The sequence below is a fragment of the Ceratosolen solmsi genome, unplaced genomic scaffold (genome assembly GCF_000503995.2).
Source record: "Ceratosolen solmsi marchali unplaced genomic scaffold, CerSol_1.0 scaffold1, whole genome shotgun sequence".
Taxonomy (NCBI): domain Eukaryota; kingdom Metazoa; phylum Arthropoda; class Insecta; order Hymenoptera; family Agaonidae; genus Ceratosolen; species Ceratosolen solmsi.
In genome coordinates, this window is record NW_011948415.1 from 1675858 (window position 1) to 1688760 (window position 12903).

Here is a 12903-nt window from a genome sequence, read left to right on the forward strand (position 1 = left end):
AAGAAGTTAATACACTTTCACGGAGTGCGAGGTTAATTGAAAGGTGGGAGACAAGCCGAGAGAGAAAATGGTAAGTACGTGCGGTTAGCGATCGCGAGTTGGCGAGAAATCTCGCGCTATAGCGTATGTCCTGTCGAGCGAAAGCGCCCCACCAGTGGAAAAAAGAAAACTAGCTGAATAATGAACTCGATCTGAAAAATCCAGCGCTAAATTTCGATATTTAAGCTGATAAGGTCGGACTTTGCTTAAAGCTACAAAAGTTAGCGGATAAAAGAGGATGGAAGAGGAAGAAGAGAAGAGGATGAGAGAAGGAGGAGGAAGAGGAGGAGGTGAAGGAGGAGGTGAAGGAAGGGGTCTTTAAACCGGTGACCGCGAGCCGCGGATTGATCGCGTGCTGCTAGCACATTAATCATCCCTCTCGCTTCCTATCTCAAAATTTGTAACTTAACAACAGTCCGTGTATGCGTGCTCGTACGTTCACCCCTCCCTCCGATATCTCGCCGCATCTTGACGAAAAGAGGTGGAGGAGGAGGAGGACAAAAAGCCCAGTCCCCGACTCACCTGCCGGTCTTCGTAATGATCATCTCGGTGCCAAGGTCGTTAAACTTGTCCCACAGCTCCTTCGTCTCCAAGTGGCATTCGACGTCGCGCAACTCCTCGGAGTTGCAGAGCGGCGGCGCCTGGCGCCGCTTCTTCCTCCCGCTGCCGGTCGACTCCTCGGGCTCCTGCTCCTCGAGACTCGATCTGCGTCGCTTAAGCAGGACCTTATCCGGACTGGCGAGGCTCAGGGGCGCCTCGTCCACGCTGCTGCACTCCTCCACGTCAACGTCGACCTCCTCGTCGTCGACCTCGTTTATGGACTTGTCAGTCGCGACGCTCTCCACGTCGATGCCCGCACCCGTGGCTTCGTCGAGCTCGTCGTCCTCGAGGAGGGCCTCCTCCGTTACTACCGTTGCCGTAGCTAGGATGTTCACCGGCGATGACGGTATTCCTGCAATTTTTACAAAATCCCGTTTATCACATTAGGATTTTTCTCAGTCCATGCATTTGTAAATTTAACGTGAATTGTATTTTTTAACTTAACGCTTCGAGCAATTAATGCTGCTTTACATAACCGTAATGTTACGTGGTGCGCATTAATTGATAGGATAAGTAAATTATGATTATGTATGTAAAATTTTATTTTATTAAACACGTTTGATGAATAAATCGCAGCTCTATATTTACTTTGTGTGTGTGTGTGTGTGTGTGTGTGTGTTCGTGCGAGCGTGCGTTCGTACGTGCGTGCATGTTTGTTTCAAACCTTTTCTTCCAATTCACGGACTTGGAATATTTTTATTTTTACCTCTACCGACCACAGTCGATCGCATGATAAAACAGTTTTTATGACATATACTAGACCAATTAGAAAACGAAATTTTATTTTCTATTATGTTAATCAGCAGTGAGATTTCAATAACATAAACTTAGTTTAGTTGAAAGAGTAACTATGTTTAAATTGACATTAACAAGAGCTATATAAAACACACCATAAATAATAATTGATGTGCTTTAACGACAATGCATTGATTTCCACGAATTTCATTTAGGATACATTTTCTTTATAAATTCACAAATGATTCGAAATATTTTAAGGCTTACGTAATGTACATTAGCCTTACAATATACAGTGTCGACGCTCGTTTTCTTAGCCGTGAATAACTTAGTAATGTAAATTGAATTTTTGAAAATGAACAAATTTATTTACATTGCCTTAATTTACACTTCGTTAATATTTATTATGTAGTTATACGAATTTTTAATAAAAGACCATTGTACATGCAACATTTGACTATTTCTTATGATAAGGAACATAATATTACATACGGAAATATATAAGAATATATTATTATGAGAATACAAAGTATTTATACAAAGTATTTCAGTTAGATAAACGCGCACTCGACTTCGTGAACAATAATATACTGTTAATTAATATTTAATTACTAGCTAAAATTACGTAACTTGGACAAATACAGCGTTGCCATCTGTACAAAAAGCAATTAATCATAATGAACCGATGATGTTTCAACCTGCCAACAGCTTACAATGAAAATATGTCTCGCTTACATTAATAATGTAAAAATCAATACGGGAACCATCATCTCTTGCCGCAATCCCAAGTTTCATTAATTGCGCCAACAAACGCAGCTATCCAAACTGCATGAGCATTCAAACTTTGCTGCCCGATCAAAATAAATCCAATTTAATTTAAACGTGTATTTCGCGATTTTTCTATTTCGCAACGAGGAAATTTCTCCGCGTCTAGCGATTAGCATATTAAACAATTTAAAAAGAAAAGTGCGCGAAGACGAGCGATGGGAATCGAAGCAAAGCGCCGGAAAAGGGCGAGCGACCCACCGACAACCGGTAAGGGGTGGGAGGTGGGTAGAAAGCGCAACACGATAAATAAAACGCGCTATGAAAAAAAAAATATAAGAGGCGCCTCGTCTCCGCGCGACCGAGTGCAAACTCAACGTCGTTACATAATACGCGCGGATCTAATTTGTAATTACAGCGCTGCGACCTGCACGTACGCGCATACGAGCCTGCGATTCTTATCCACGGCCGCGCTGTAATTATCGCTAAACACACTCTTGAAATCTGTCTCGCTTTAATTAGGCCCCGCTCCGGCTAAGGATCCCGCTTCCACAAGATCAATTAATTAGCCCGGCGTTAGATGAGCGCGCGCGCCTCCTATTACATTCTGAAATATTTATGCTCCTAAGTGCGCGCGAGTCCAGCCGCGCACCTTCCACATTAATACGAACACAATGTGACGTGGCGGCGCCTCGGAGTTGCTTTTGCGTCGAGATATTCCGCGATGTGCAGCGAACAATGGCCGACGCGTTGTCAGCAAATGCAGCAAATGCGTTGGGCTCGCGCGCTTCTACTTTGTACCCAATTTTGCGTTCTAATGGATTTTTCCCCATCGCGTGACCTACGAAAATGAAACGGATCCAGTCTTTTATTTTTGCTTTTGTGGCTTTTTCTCCTCCTCGGCTTGTGCGAGACACGGGCAAGAGAAGAGATTTCAAACAGGAAGTCGTATTTACGTTACGCTACTCAGAATTTATTTGAGGAAATTTCAAAAGCCTCAACATTAACGGACGATTAAAGTTTCTAAGATATTTCGGTATTTCTTATTTCTTTTTGTTGTTCTTTTTTTTATTTTTTTTTTTTTTTTTTTTTTTTTTTTTTTGTCTTTCCGAAGAGAAATAAAAAGAAATGGCAAAATACATTTTTATGAAATATACGATTTTGTTAAAATGTGATGCCCCAAGGATCCGCAGTTAGGAATACGAGTTAAAATGACATTTATATCTTACGAAAGAGTTTTATCACATCCAGAAAGGATATTACATTAAATGCTTAAGTATGTACTGTCGTTTATTGTATCGAACGACACGGGGAATAAATATTTTGTAATATTATATAAAAACAAATTTATTGAAAATCATGTTTAATGTAAGTAGGGAATATAATTGCAGTTGTAAAATTAATGAAAAGTGAGATTAGAATTTTTTTTTTTTTTTATCATTCTACATTTTTTTTCCCTTTTATTCATATCATCTTAATTTATGTCATATCCAACAGTCGGAATTAGACGATTTTAATAATAATATTGGATGAAAGTAGATTGAATTTTCATTCAATATTATTTCATTATGAAAATTACGAAGCCTTCTTTTATAAATCATGGCCAACAAAATTTTTAATAACGCTTACATTACTCTCTGATTTACCGCTGAATATAAAAATTACATTCTAGTTCATGAAAGTATTAATTAGCGAATTCTTTCTCTCAGTGAATAATTCATTAAATTGTAGATTTAATCGGATAATAATATTAATGTGATCTTGATTTAAACAGGTGCAAATTTAATTATATAAGATAATTAGAAAAATTTCGAAAATATTAATCTGAAATGTAAAGTGATTTACTAAAAACGTGCTTTTTCACAAATATACTAAGTACTAATATACGTTATTGTAATTCAATTAGAGTACACTGAATTTAAAATTACCATTCAATATTGACTAATGCTTCGACTGTTTTTTACTATGTATAATTCTTTTTATTTTTGTAATTTCATTCAATGGAAAATAAAAAAAATTACAAAATAATATGCAATTATAAATTACATGGAGATTTCAATGAAATATGATCTCGAATTGGTTACATTATATCAAGTAATCAAGGCATTTAAAATCGTTGGCGAATAAACTCGTAAGTAGCAATATACCCTGACAAAAGTGGTAAAATTTAAAATAGTTTTTTTCGAATTGTTGACTTTAAAAACATAAATAAATGAATAAATAAAGCTAACTGCGCATTTGCCATATTATCCATTAAAATTGAAAGTGATTGTAATAGATTCGATTCATTCATAATAATAATTCGCATTACTTTCCTTTAAATTTATACACGTAAATAATATGAATGATAAATTCACTTTGCCTGTATTTCCATTAAATGTGTCACGATGAAAACAGTTTATTTGACGACCCCGAGAAATGTTTAATATTCTATTTTCATTCGCGTAATTTTAGACAAAAATAGATCGTTAATTTCATGCAGTTTTTCTTCTCGTGTAGCCATTGCAACAAAATAATTATTTGAGCATAATACGGAGAACGAAGGTAATGGAAAAATTTTTTGAATTTGTTAACTATGAATTACCAACGTCATTAGATTAAATGCTTAGTGCAACAATATTTTAACAAGTATATTAGTTTACAAATTAATTGATAATTTGTCAGTAAATACAGGTAGAAAATAATTATAACCATATGAGCAACTACACTCGTGAAAAATTGCATGAAAGCATGTGCCTCATCGCTGCCAATTACGCAATCCAACTAGGAAGCTACAATCATATATTTCTAGTGTGCCTTAAGACACGAATATGCAGGACAGCTTTAATGTGTCCTCTCGTCGCTAGCATAAATTTGATAATTCACGCCTTCCTTGCAAACGGTGAATCAGCGACTACAAATGTTTATACAACGAGCGGAGGACGGCAACCGGTATTCGACACTTCGGCACGCGCGTTGAATATTCATTTGTACAAAAAAAGAAAGGAAAAAAAAAGAAGACTACGACGGAGACGAAGAAGTGGAAGAAGAAGTGGAGGAAGAAGTGTAAGAAGGAGAGGAGGAAGAACAAGAAGAATAAAAATATATACGACATGCTAAATTATACTCACATTTTTGTATGGATATAGGCAATGCTAACGCGAAATTTGAAATTCTGATAAGGCTAAATCCGTAATTACTAGAAAAATGGACACTCCAAGTGTGTTTAAGTAGGTGTGCACTGGTGGCGTCTATTTGTAAATGCGGGTGTGCGAGGATGAGAGAGAGAGAGCGCGCGTTTGCGAGTGAACGAGAAGGAATTTATGAATGAACGATGGACAAGAGAGATAAAATTTGGAGGGGGAAAGCCGAGAAAAAAATAAATCTCAGTCCTAAATCTTGGCGACCTGAAGATGATATGCATAAAGAATATTAAATGTCAGACTATAAAATCTTATAAATTTAAATGTTTTATTCAGGTTGTGTTTGTACGTGATAAAATAATGTAAATGAATATTACTGGAAATTTAAACAAATACAAACTAAATCAATTTCATCGTGAATTATAGCTTCCCGAAAGAGATATCCGTAGGTAAAGCCGTCGTCTAATTTTTAGGCGGAAACCTTCGGTGAATAGGTTCGTGGTCCTAAATTCTAATGTCACATCAAAGTGATCGTCGAAATTCACTTCTGACTATCTATTAGCAAAATTTAGCTCTTCATACTTCACAATTTCACGTCTAATGAAAATATTTTCCTTTAACGGAGAGATTAAAAACGGTAAATCTTTATAATTATTATCTATTCGTAGGATCAATCCGAAATATCCCGGATGTTAGAAAACCCAAAAGCTATTCTCTTGCCGATGCTTTCAACAACCACGCAATAACTTATGTTTTTGAGAGAGAATAGTGATTGATTCTCTCGAAGCTACGAGGATTCTTAAGAATTTTATTTCAAAGGAAGTGCGAATGATTCCATGAAATTAATTAGCGACAGAGTTCCCGAAAATTACTGAAAATTCCTGCTTCGGCTGACTTTGCTCGAGTGTCGCTCTCTCGCCCTGGCTAAGCTCCTTAAAGCCAGCAGGCAGACAAGGTTCGCTTAAAAATTGGAGCTACGTTGCGACACCTAAGACCATCCCCCATCCTTATCCCACACCCTCTCATTCGGTCCACACGAATAAAGCTATTTTCTCGGCCCAATGACTTATCGATCCACGGCGATTTATCTCTCGGCACCTTGGCCCTCGCGTAACGCGATACGCGAGCTCTCTCTCTCTCTCTCTCTCTCTCTCTCTCTCTCTCTCTCTCCCCCATATGCTGATGCGAGATTACGATATTATGCGGGTAGCAGCTCGCGCGTCTACAACAAGACGCGAGAATGAAACCGAGTCAAGAAAAATGAGCGCTTGTTGAAAAAGGAAGCGGAGGAGGAACTCGCGGATAGAGCGATATGGCGCTGGGAGCTATGAATTAGCTAGGACAAGGAGATTGGAGTGGGATGAGGAGGTAAAGGGACGTGGATCGGCTCGTTGATATTAATTGACATGGCGCGAGAACCTGTTTATAAAGGAGCGAGTAGGTACAATGGCACTGAGCAGAGAGAGAGAGAGAGAGAGAGAGAGAGAGAGATAGATAGAGATAGAGAGATAGAGAGAGAGATAGAGAGAGAGAGAGAGAGAGAAGCGACGGGATTATCGGCGGATTGTAGGATGGTGCGCATAAACGCGCCGGCGTTAATGTATCTGATAGCAACGGAGCAAAGTACTCGTTACGATTCGTATTAGTAAATGGATATTTGGGCGCAGGACGCGCCCATCCGACGCTATCCATCCAGCACGGGCTCTCGTGCTCGAGTTCGCGGTAAAGGGAGAGGACGCGAGGTTCCGCGATCGCCGATAAATTATCGAGTATCCGACAGGGAGTTCTCGACCGCGGCAATCGGTAAAATTAAGTATACGGAGTACTCGACTGGTATCGGCTGTGCTTTCTTCGGCATTTGATATTGGGAATGCATAGTGCTTGGTATCCTATGTAAAATAATGCCTGAAGAATTGTTGAATTTTTCGAGACAATGCTGGGAAACTTTATCAAGATGTAGTGACCAGCAGCGTGCAGTGGCTCGATGTTTATGGGAGAGGAAATTAATATTTCGGAATGTCAATGGCCAGCTCGAGTGGCGCAAACGTAATGAAGAAATAAATTGAAACGATTCTTCGTTGGAAAAAAGCTCCTTAAAATAATAATGAAAAAGTACGGCGACCAATAAATATTCAGGCTATAAAGAAGTAAGTAAATTAAAACAATAAAAATGTTCCCGGAATAAATGAGTGCAATCTTGTGTGGATCTTTACGAGCTTCTTATGCTCACAATGCTGGTGGCTACAATACAAATACATATTTATACGAGGCAAATTAAAAAGTGCCTATCGTATGTTCTCACATATGATTTGGAGGTTAATGTGGCCGATGTCGCGCTTAAGGCGAGGATTAATTTTGCTATTGGCAACGTCGATGCTGCGACTATTATCTTCTATCCTTCTAGCGACGAGGCTCGAATGAATATGTCCTTGGTCCGTTATGCGTGTGCGCGGCTTCGTCCGTTATTACATTGCGACGGGTGAGGATGTACCGTTAAGCGGGCCATTGCAGGTAATTGTGACTCTCTTTACGAGGGACAAAATGAGTAGAGCCGTGAAAATTGGTGGTAGAGCCAAGTGGAAATAGGCGAGTCTATGAGCACGTAAAATTCGTCGATATCGAGGAAATGAATAATAATAAAAGAAAATCAAACCAAATGAACGAAAAGGCTAAAGAGCGAATGGAATCTCGCACTTTTCGTAAACTTCATTCCAAAGTGTAATAATTGCATTTGCCGCCGGCGCACGTAGCGCGTACTTGCACTTAATGAAAAATTAATAATCGCTTTTTATTTCGTTGATATAGAGTGGAGAAACGGTGAGCGATATGCGTTTGTCCTCGAGAGCATATCGATTTCTTGAAAACGTGCCTGATATCTCATAAGCCTTCGGACACTCGGTGAGCGTAACGTTGAATTAGCCTTATTCGCTCGTAGCATTGCGGCGAGAGCAAAATTCTTCTGCATACCCAAAGTCATATATCACGAAGCGAATTTGGCTAACCGTTTAAAAAAGTTAAAATATTGCAAATTAATTTCCATAAGTATCGAATAACGTATATGCGATGCGAAGGAGTTAATAGGAATGGATCAAATGGCACTGATCCTTTTATAATAAATTTAAAAAATAACTTAACAAGATGGACGAAATTCATAATCAGCGCGTACGTGTTTAAAGTTCATCTTTCTCGTCAAATTGAATTATGATTCATACGCGTTGCAAATATCCAATGCGAATGATGTAATTTTTTATAAGCATTACGCTAATATATAAAACGTGTAATACGAAAACAATGAGTGTCGTAATGTATTATAATTACAAAATGTGTTGATTTAAAAATCATGAAGTTTTCGTCACTCTACGTGGTTCTTAAATACTCGATAAATTCGATGAAAGTTTTGATAAAACTACCAACTATCCTACATTTTCTTACCGTTGGCCGCTAATCAAATAATATTTCCCCGTATTATAATATGTGCGCGCACGATACATTAACATTTAGCAATCGACGTAAAAATAAAAAATTAATATCTTCTAGCCATTGTCAAGAGAGTTCGTACCCTTCTTTCGATAAATAAATTTACGAAATATTACACACGGGCATTTCAGGCTGTCATGGTCAACTATTTATTAAACGGCAAGTAATGAAAAAATTACGCTTCATTTACCGTAAAGAGCAACGAACCATCTTGAATGTCATTACTAACAATTTGAAAAATTATTTCAAATACAGGAATTACCAGCCATTTAATCGATGTGGAATTTCCTTTATAATGAAACCATCGGGCTAAATTGTTAAACGAAAATTATGAACGATAAAGGTTGAATTGAGAGCTCGAAATGTATTACAAAGATAATGGAAAATTAAAAGAAGAATTAATTATTGCCGCCCCTTTTGACTATTACTCGTCCGACTTTTAATCACACTCGACAACACATTTTTAAATTGTATTTAATTAATTTTTATTGTCAAAGGGCATTTTGCATATAGACGCGAAATAACGAATCGAGTCCGATAAATTTCGATTAAATTTTAGTTTATAAATTGTGCATATTTGTTGAGAATTAACTAATTCAATTTAAAATTTGAAATACGAATAAGCAAAGAGCCCATTCAATTAAAATACTTTTGAATTTTATCAACGTCCACGAAAGCATAAAGTCGCCTTAAATATTCCATTAGCATTAGTCGATCTCATTAGTAATTCAGCGAAAGCTATTAGCCAAACAATTCCCTTGCCCCGGAGAAGAAATAAAAGTTTCCAGTGCTTTTCTCTCTCTCTCTCTCTCTCCCGAATCGAACGGCCGCGATCAATATTTTAATATATAAACAGAATCGAGCGACGAAGCCACCGGACGACCCATAGGGGGTTATAACGGTAACACGGGCACGGCGGCAAACTATTTGCGGAGCATTTTCTCACTTAAAATACCTTGCGGAAATACGCGACCGTAAGGGGCAGGCGAAATCACGAGCGAGGCACTTGAATCGCGCGAATTCTCGCGACATGACGCGAAACGTCTCTCTATCGCTCGCTTCCGAAAATAGAGCCGCGCGAATCGCCCAATCGTCCGGCTATTAAATCTCCTCCCACCCTCCAACCCCCACTGACCGTTCGATCGATAAAGGAAAAATCGCAATAACAGGCGGCGACACGGGGGCTCGGATCGAAAACTCGGCACGATTTCGCCCACGAGCGGCCGGAACGTGCCTCGGGCCGATCGACGACATGCCGGAAGTTGGCCACTAGCGCCCGCGCAAGCACGCGCACGATGAACCAGCCTTGATACGGCCACTATTACGACTATTTGATTTTTCGGCAGATTATAGGCATTTAATTATAGTCACTTCTCGAAACTCCATTGTCGGATCTTGTAAATTTCCTGGGCCATTGAGTCCAATCTTTTTACAACGCCTACGATGCGCTCGCTCGCATCTGTGCCCAGCTTTGAACAACCACCGATCCACGGCAATCTCGCCTTTCCGTCTCTCTCTCTCTCTCTCTCTCTCTCTCTCTCTCTCATCTATCTATCTATCTCCGAGCGTGTGCGTGTGCGTGTGCGTGTGCGTGTGAACGTGGAATTCGCTGTCGTGTGATATTAAAAGTCGATCGAACAAGTAGGTCTACGAAAATAACTAAAAGTACGAGGAATATGGATTAAACGAAGCTGGGACGATAGTAGTGTTATCGATATTAAATAGCATGAATCACTCGATGATGGATCGATTAGGCGACCGACCACGCGTTTCGATTGCCGATGAGTCACGCGAGCGTGAAGCGAGGCACCGCATCGGACGTAAATTCGATTTACTTAAGCTGGAGCATCCGTGTTGTTCTCTTTAATGCGTGAATTCATTTTATTTCTCTTTTCTTCTTTGCTTTTCTTTCCTTTTTTCCATTTTTCCTTTTTTTTCCCCCTTATTTTTTATTCAAATTTAATCGCGCGCATAGAAGCAGCCCATCCTCGGCCCTGGCTCAAGAGTATCGGCGCGTACGGCAGATGCCGATCCCTCGATTATTCGCGTGCGTGCTTGCACACTTTTTCGTACGATCGCGTGCCCCGGGACATGCGCGCTACATCTGCGATCGGTAATAGAAGAGGAGGGCCGAGGAAAGAGATGATTACCGCCGGTAAATCTTTAATGACTTCCCGAGGAAGAATCCGTCGATTGTCGAAATTTGTCGCTCCCGGGCGGCCGACGTCTTTCCTCTTTACCGCCGACCCACGCTTTCAACTATAAGAGACGATGATGATGAGAGTCGACTGCCAACGCCCGCGACGTCCTGCACTCGATCGATGCTTTACCTCAAGTAGGTGACTTATTGTGATCGTGTGAATTTGGATGTGAGGTTCCGATTCATTTGGATCGGGGAACATGCCTGGACTTAAGTCGGGACGCCCCGGACCGCGCGTGTGCGGTCCAATGAAAATAGGCGCTTAAACCTGTCGAAACCGCATGCATCGCGTTACAGTAAAATAATCCTATAAAACCAAGTTTCGAGCCGAGTTTCTTTTTATGCAGCTACAAAAGTGGTATTTAGCTGATTACAATTGCGAGTAGTTATAAAGTTTACAATTCTATTTAAGGATCGGCAATGCGAGTTGGCTAATTGTTCGTGCGTTTACATAACTCATTTGTCAAATTCGATGTATAATATGAGGTCCCAATCGGCGTTGGTCGGTAACGGCTACACTTAATGAGAGCTCTTATGTAACAATTTTACTTAAACTTTCTGTTCGCTTGATTGAATTTGTCTCGATAAGCAAGTGACCATGTACGAAGCTAATAATAGTAAAGTTTTCAAATCTGCTAATTTCTTTATTAATAAATTGCTTATTACTGCGGTTATAGCACGAGCTCTTTAAAGCATTTAAAGTATACTAAATTACAATGGCGTAAAATCTGGCAACACGTATGATTTATAAAATGAAAACCATAAAAAGAAAAGAAAGAAATAAAAAAAAAAAAAAAAAAAACAACAACAACAACAACAACGGGTAAGACAAGTAAATGTGTCTCAACCGGTATTAAGGAGATTAAGGAGTATTATTTATGAATTACTGGATTACAAAATCATCGAGATAAGTGTCAGCGAATGATGAAACGCTCGTATAGCCAATGGCAATTGAGGTTTAATATCTAAGGAGCCACACAAAGAAAGAGAAATCGGTGAAACCATAATAATAATGCCATACTATCATGAAGCGCCCGCGTAGCGAGAAAGGTTAAATGTAATTTAAAATTTAGAAAAGCGTTAGTGCCCCCTAACGTCCATTCCCATTCGCAATAAATAAATAATTCGTCAAATCGTTAAAATCGGCAAGTGTTCGACTGTCGAGCTTACAAAACATTTTTCCTAAAATTAAACTATCATCGCGGCAGCACTGCTTGGCAAGTTACGCACGCGTTCTCACGGGCGTGCTAACACACGCACGCACGCACGCACGCACAAACTTTCTGGCATTTCTTCATTCCGTTTGGTGTGCAATAAAGATTATTGCAGTTTCTTCATTAAAAATGAACCGGGCGAAAGAAATAATCAGCGAATGCTTTATGAAAACCCATAAATTACTCCCCCAGCTATCTCATTAAGCGCACCAATTGGAAATAAACAAACCAATGGAGCGGGAACAATGACACGGAGACAGTGGGGGGGGGGGGGAAAGCAGCGTTTAACGGTCCCCGCGAGCCGGAAATAAGATCATTGTCGCGTGAATATAAAAGAAAAGCCGAGCACCGTGGAGTGGACGAATGTCCGGAGCTCACGGCCCGTGTGGTCCGGCGGCTCGACCTTGTTGTCCGGGCCCACAAGCCTCCTCCGGTCTCCACGTATTCCCCGGAAGGTGAAGCTGTTGCTCCGGGGGAGGCCGCGCTGCCGGTGGCCGTTCCCAGGTAAATCGACTGCTAATGGCCGCGATAAAGCCGGCGCCCATAACGCCTCCGCTCTTCCGCTCGGGCGTAGCCAATGGTGTCGCCGCGCAACCTCCCCCGTGCCAATTTTCCATCCTCCACCCCCTCCCGCTCGCTGTACTCGTTTCGCAGGCAATGAAACCGTTAACGCGCGCGTCCGACCGTTTTCAACGGCTCGATCGATCGTAAATTCGCGAGCCGGCAGCCATTAGCTTTAATTGACGGCGAC

General features: G+C 40.3%; 1 protein-coding gene across 1 annotated transcript in view; it reads right to left on the reverse strand.

Annotated features, from left to right (window-relative positions):
- The window catches only part of LOC105368544 (T-box transcription factor TBX20), a 60960-nt gene that overhangs the window by 44220 nt on the left and 3837 nt on the right, over positions 1-12903 (reverse strand). Inside the window, exon 2 of the mRNA XM_011507567.1 lies at positions 562-991. Coding sequence (XP_011505869.1) covers positions 562-991 — 430 coding nt within the window. The remainder of the gene's footprint in view (positions 1-561; positions 992-12903) is intronic.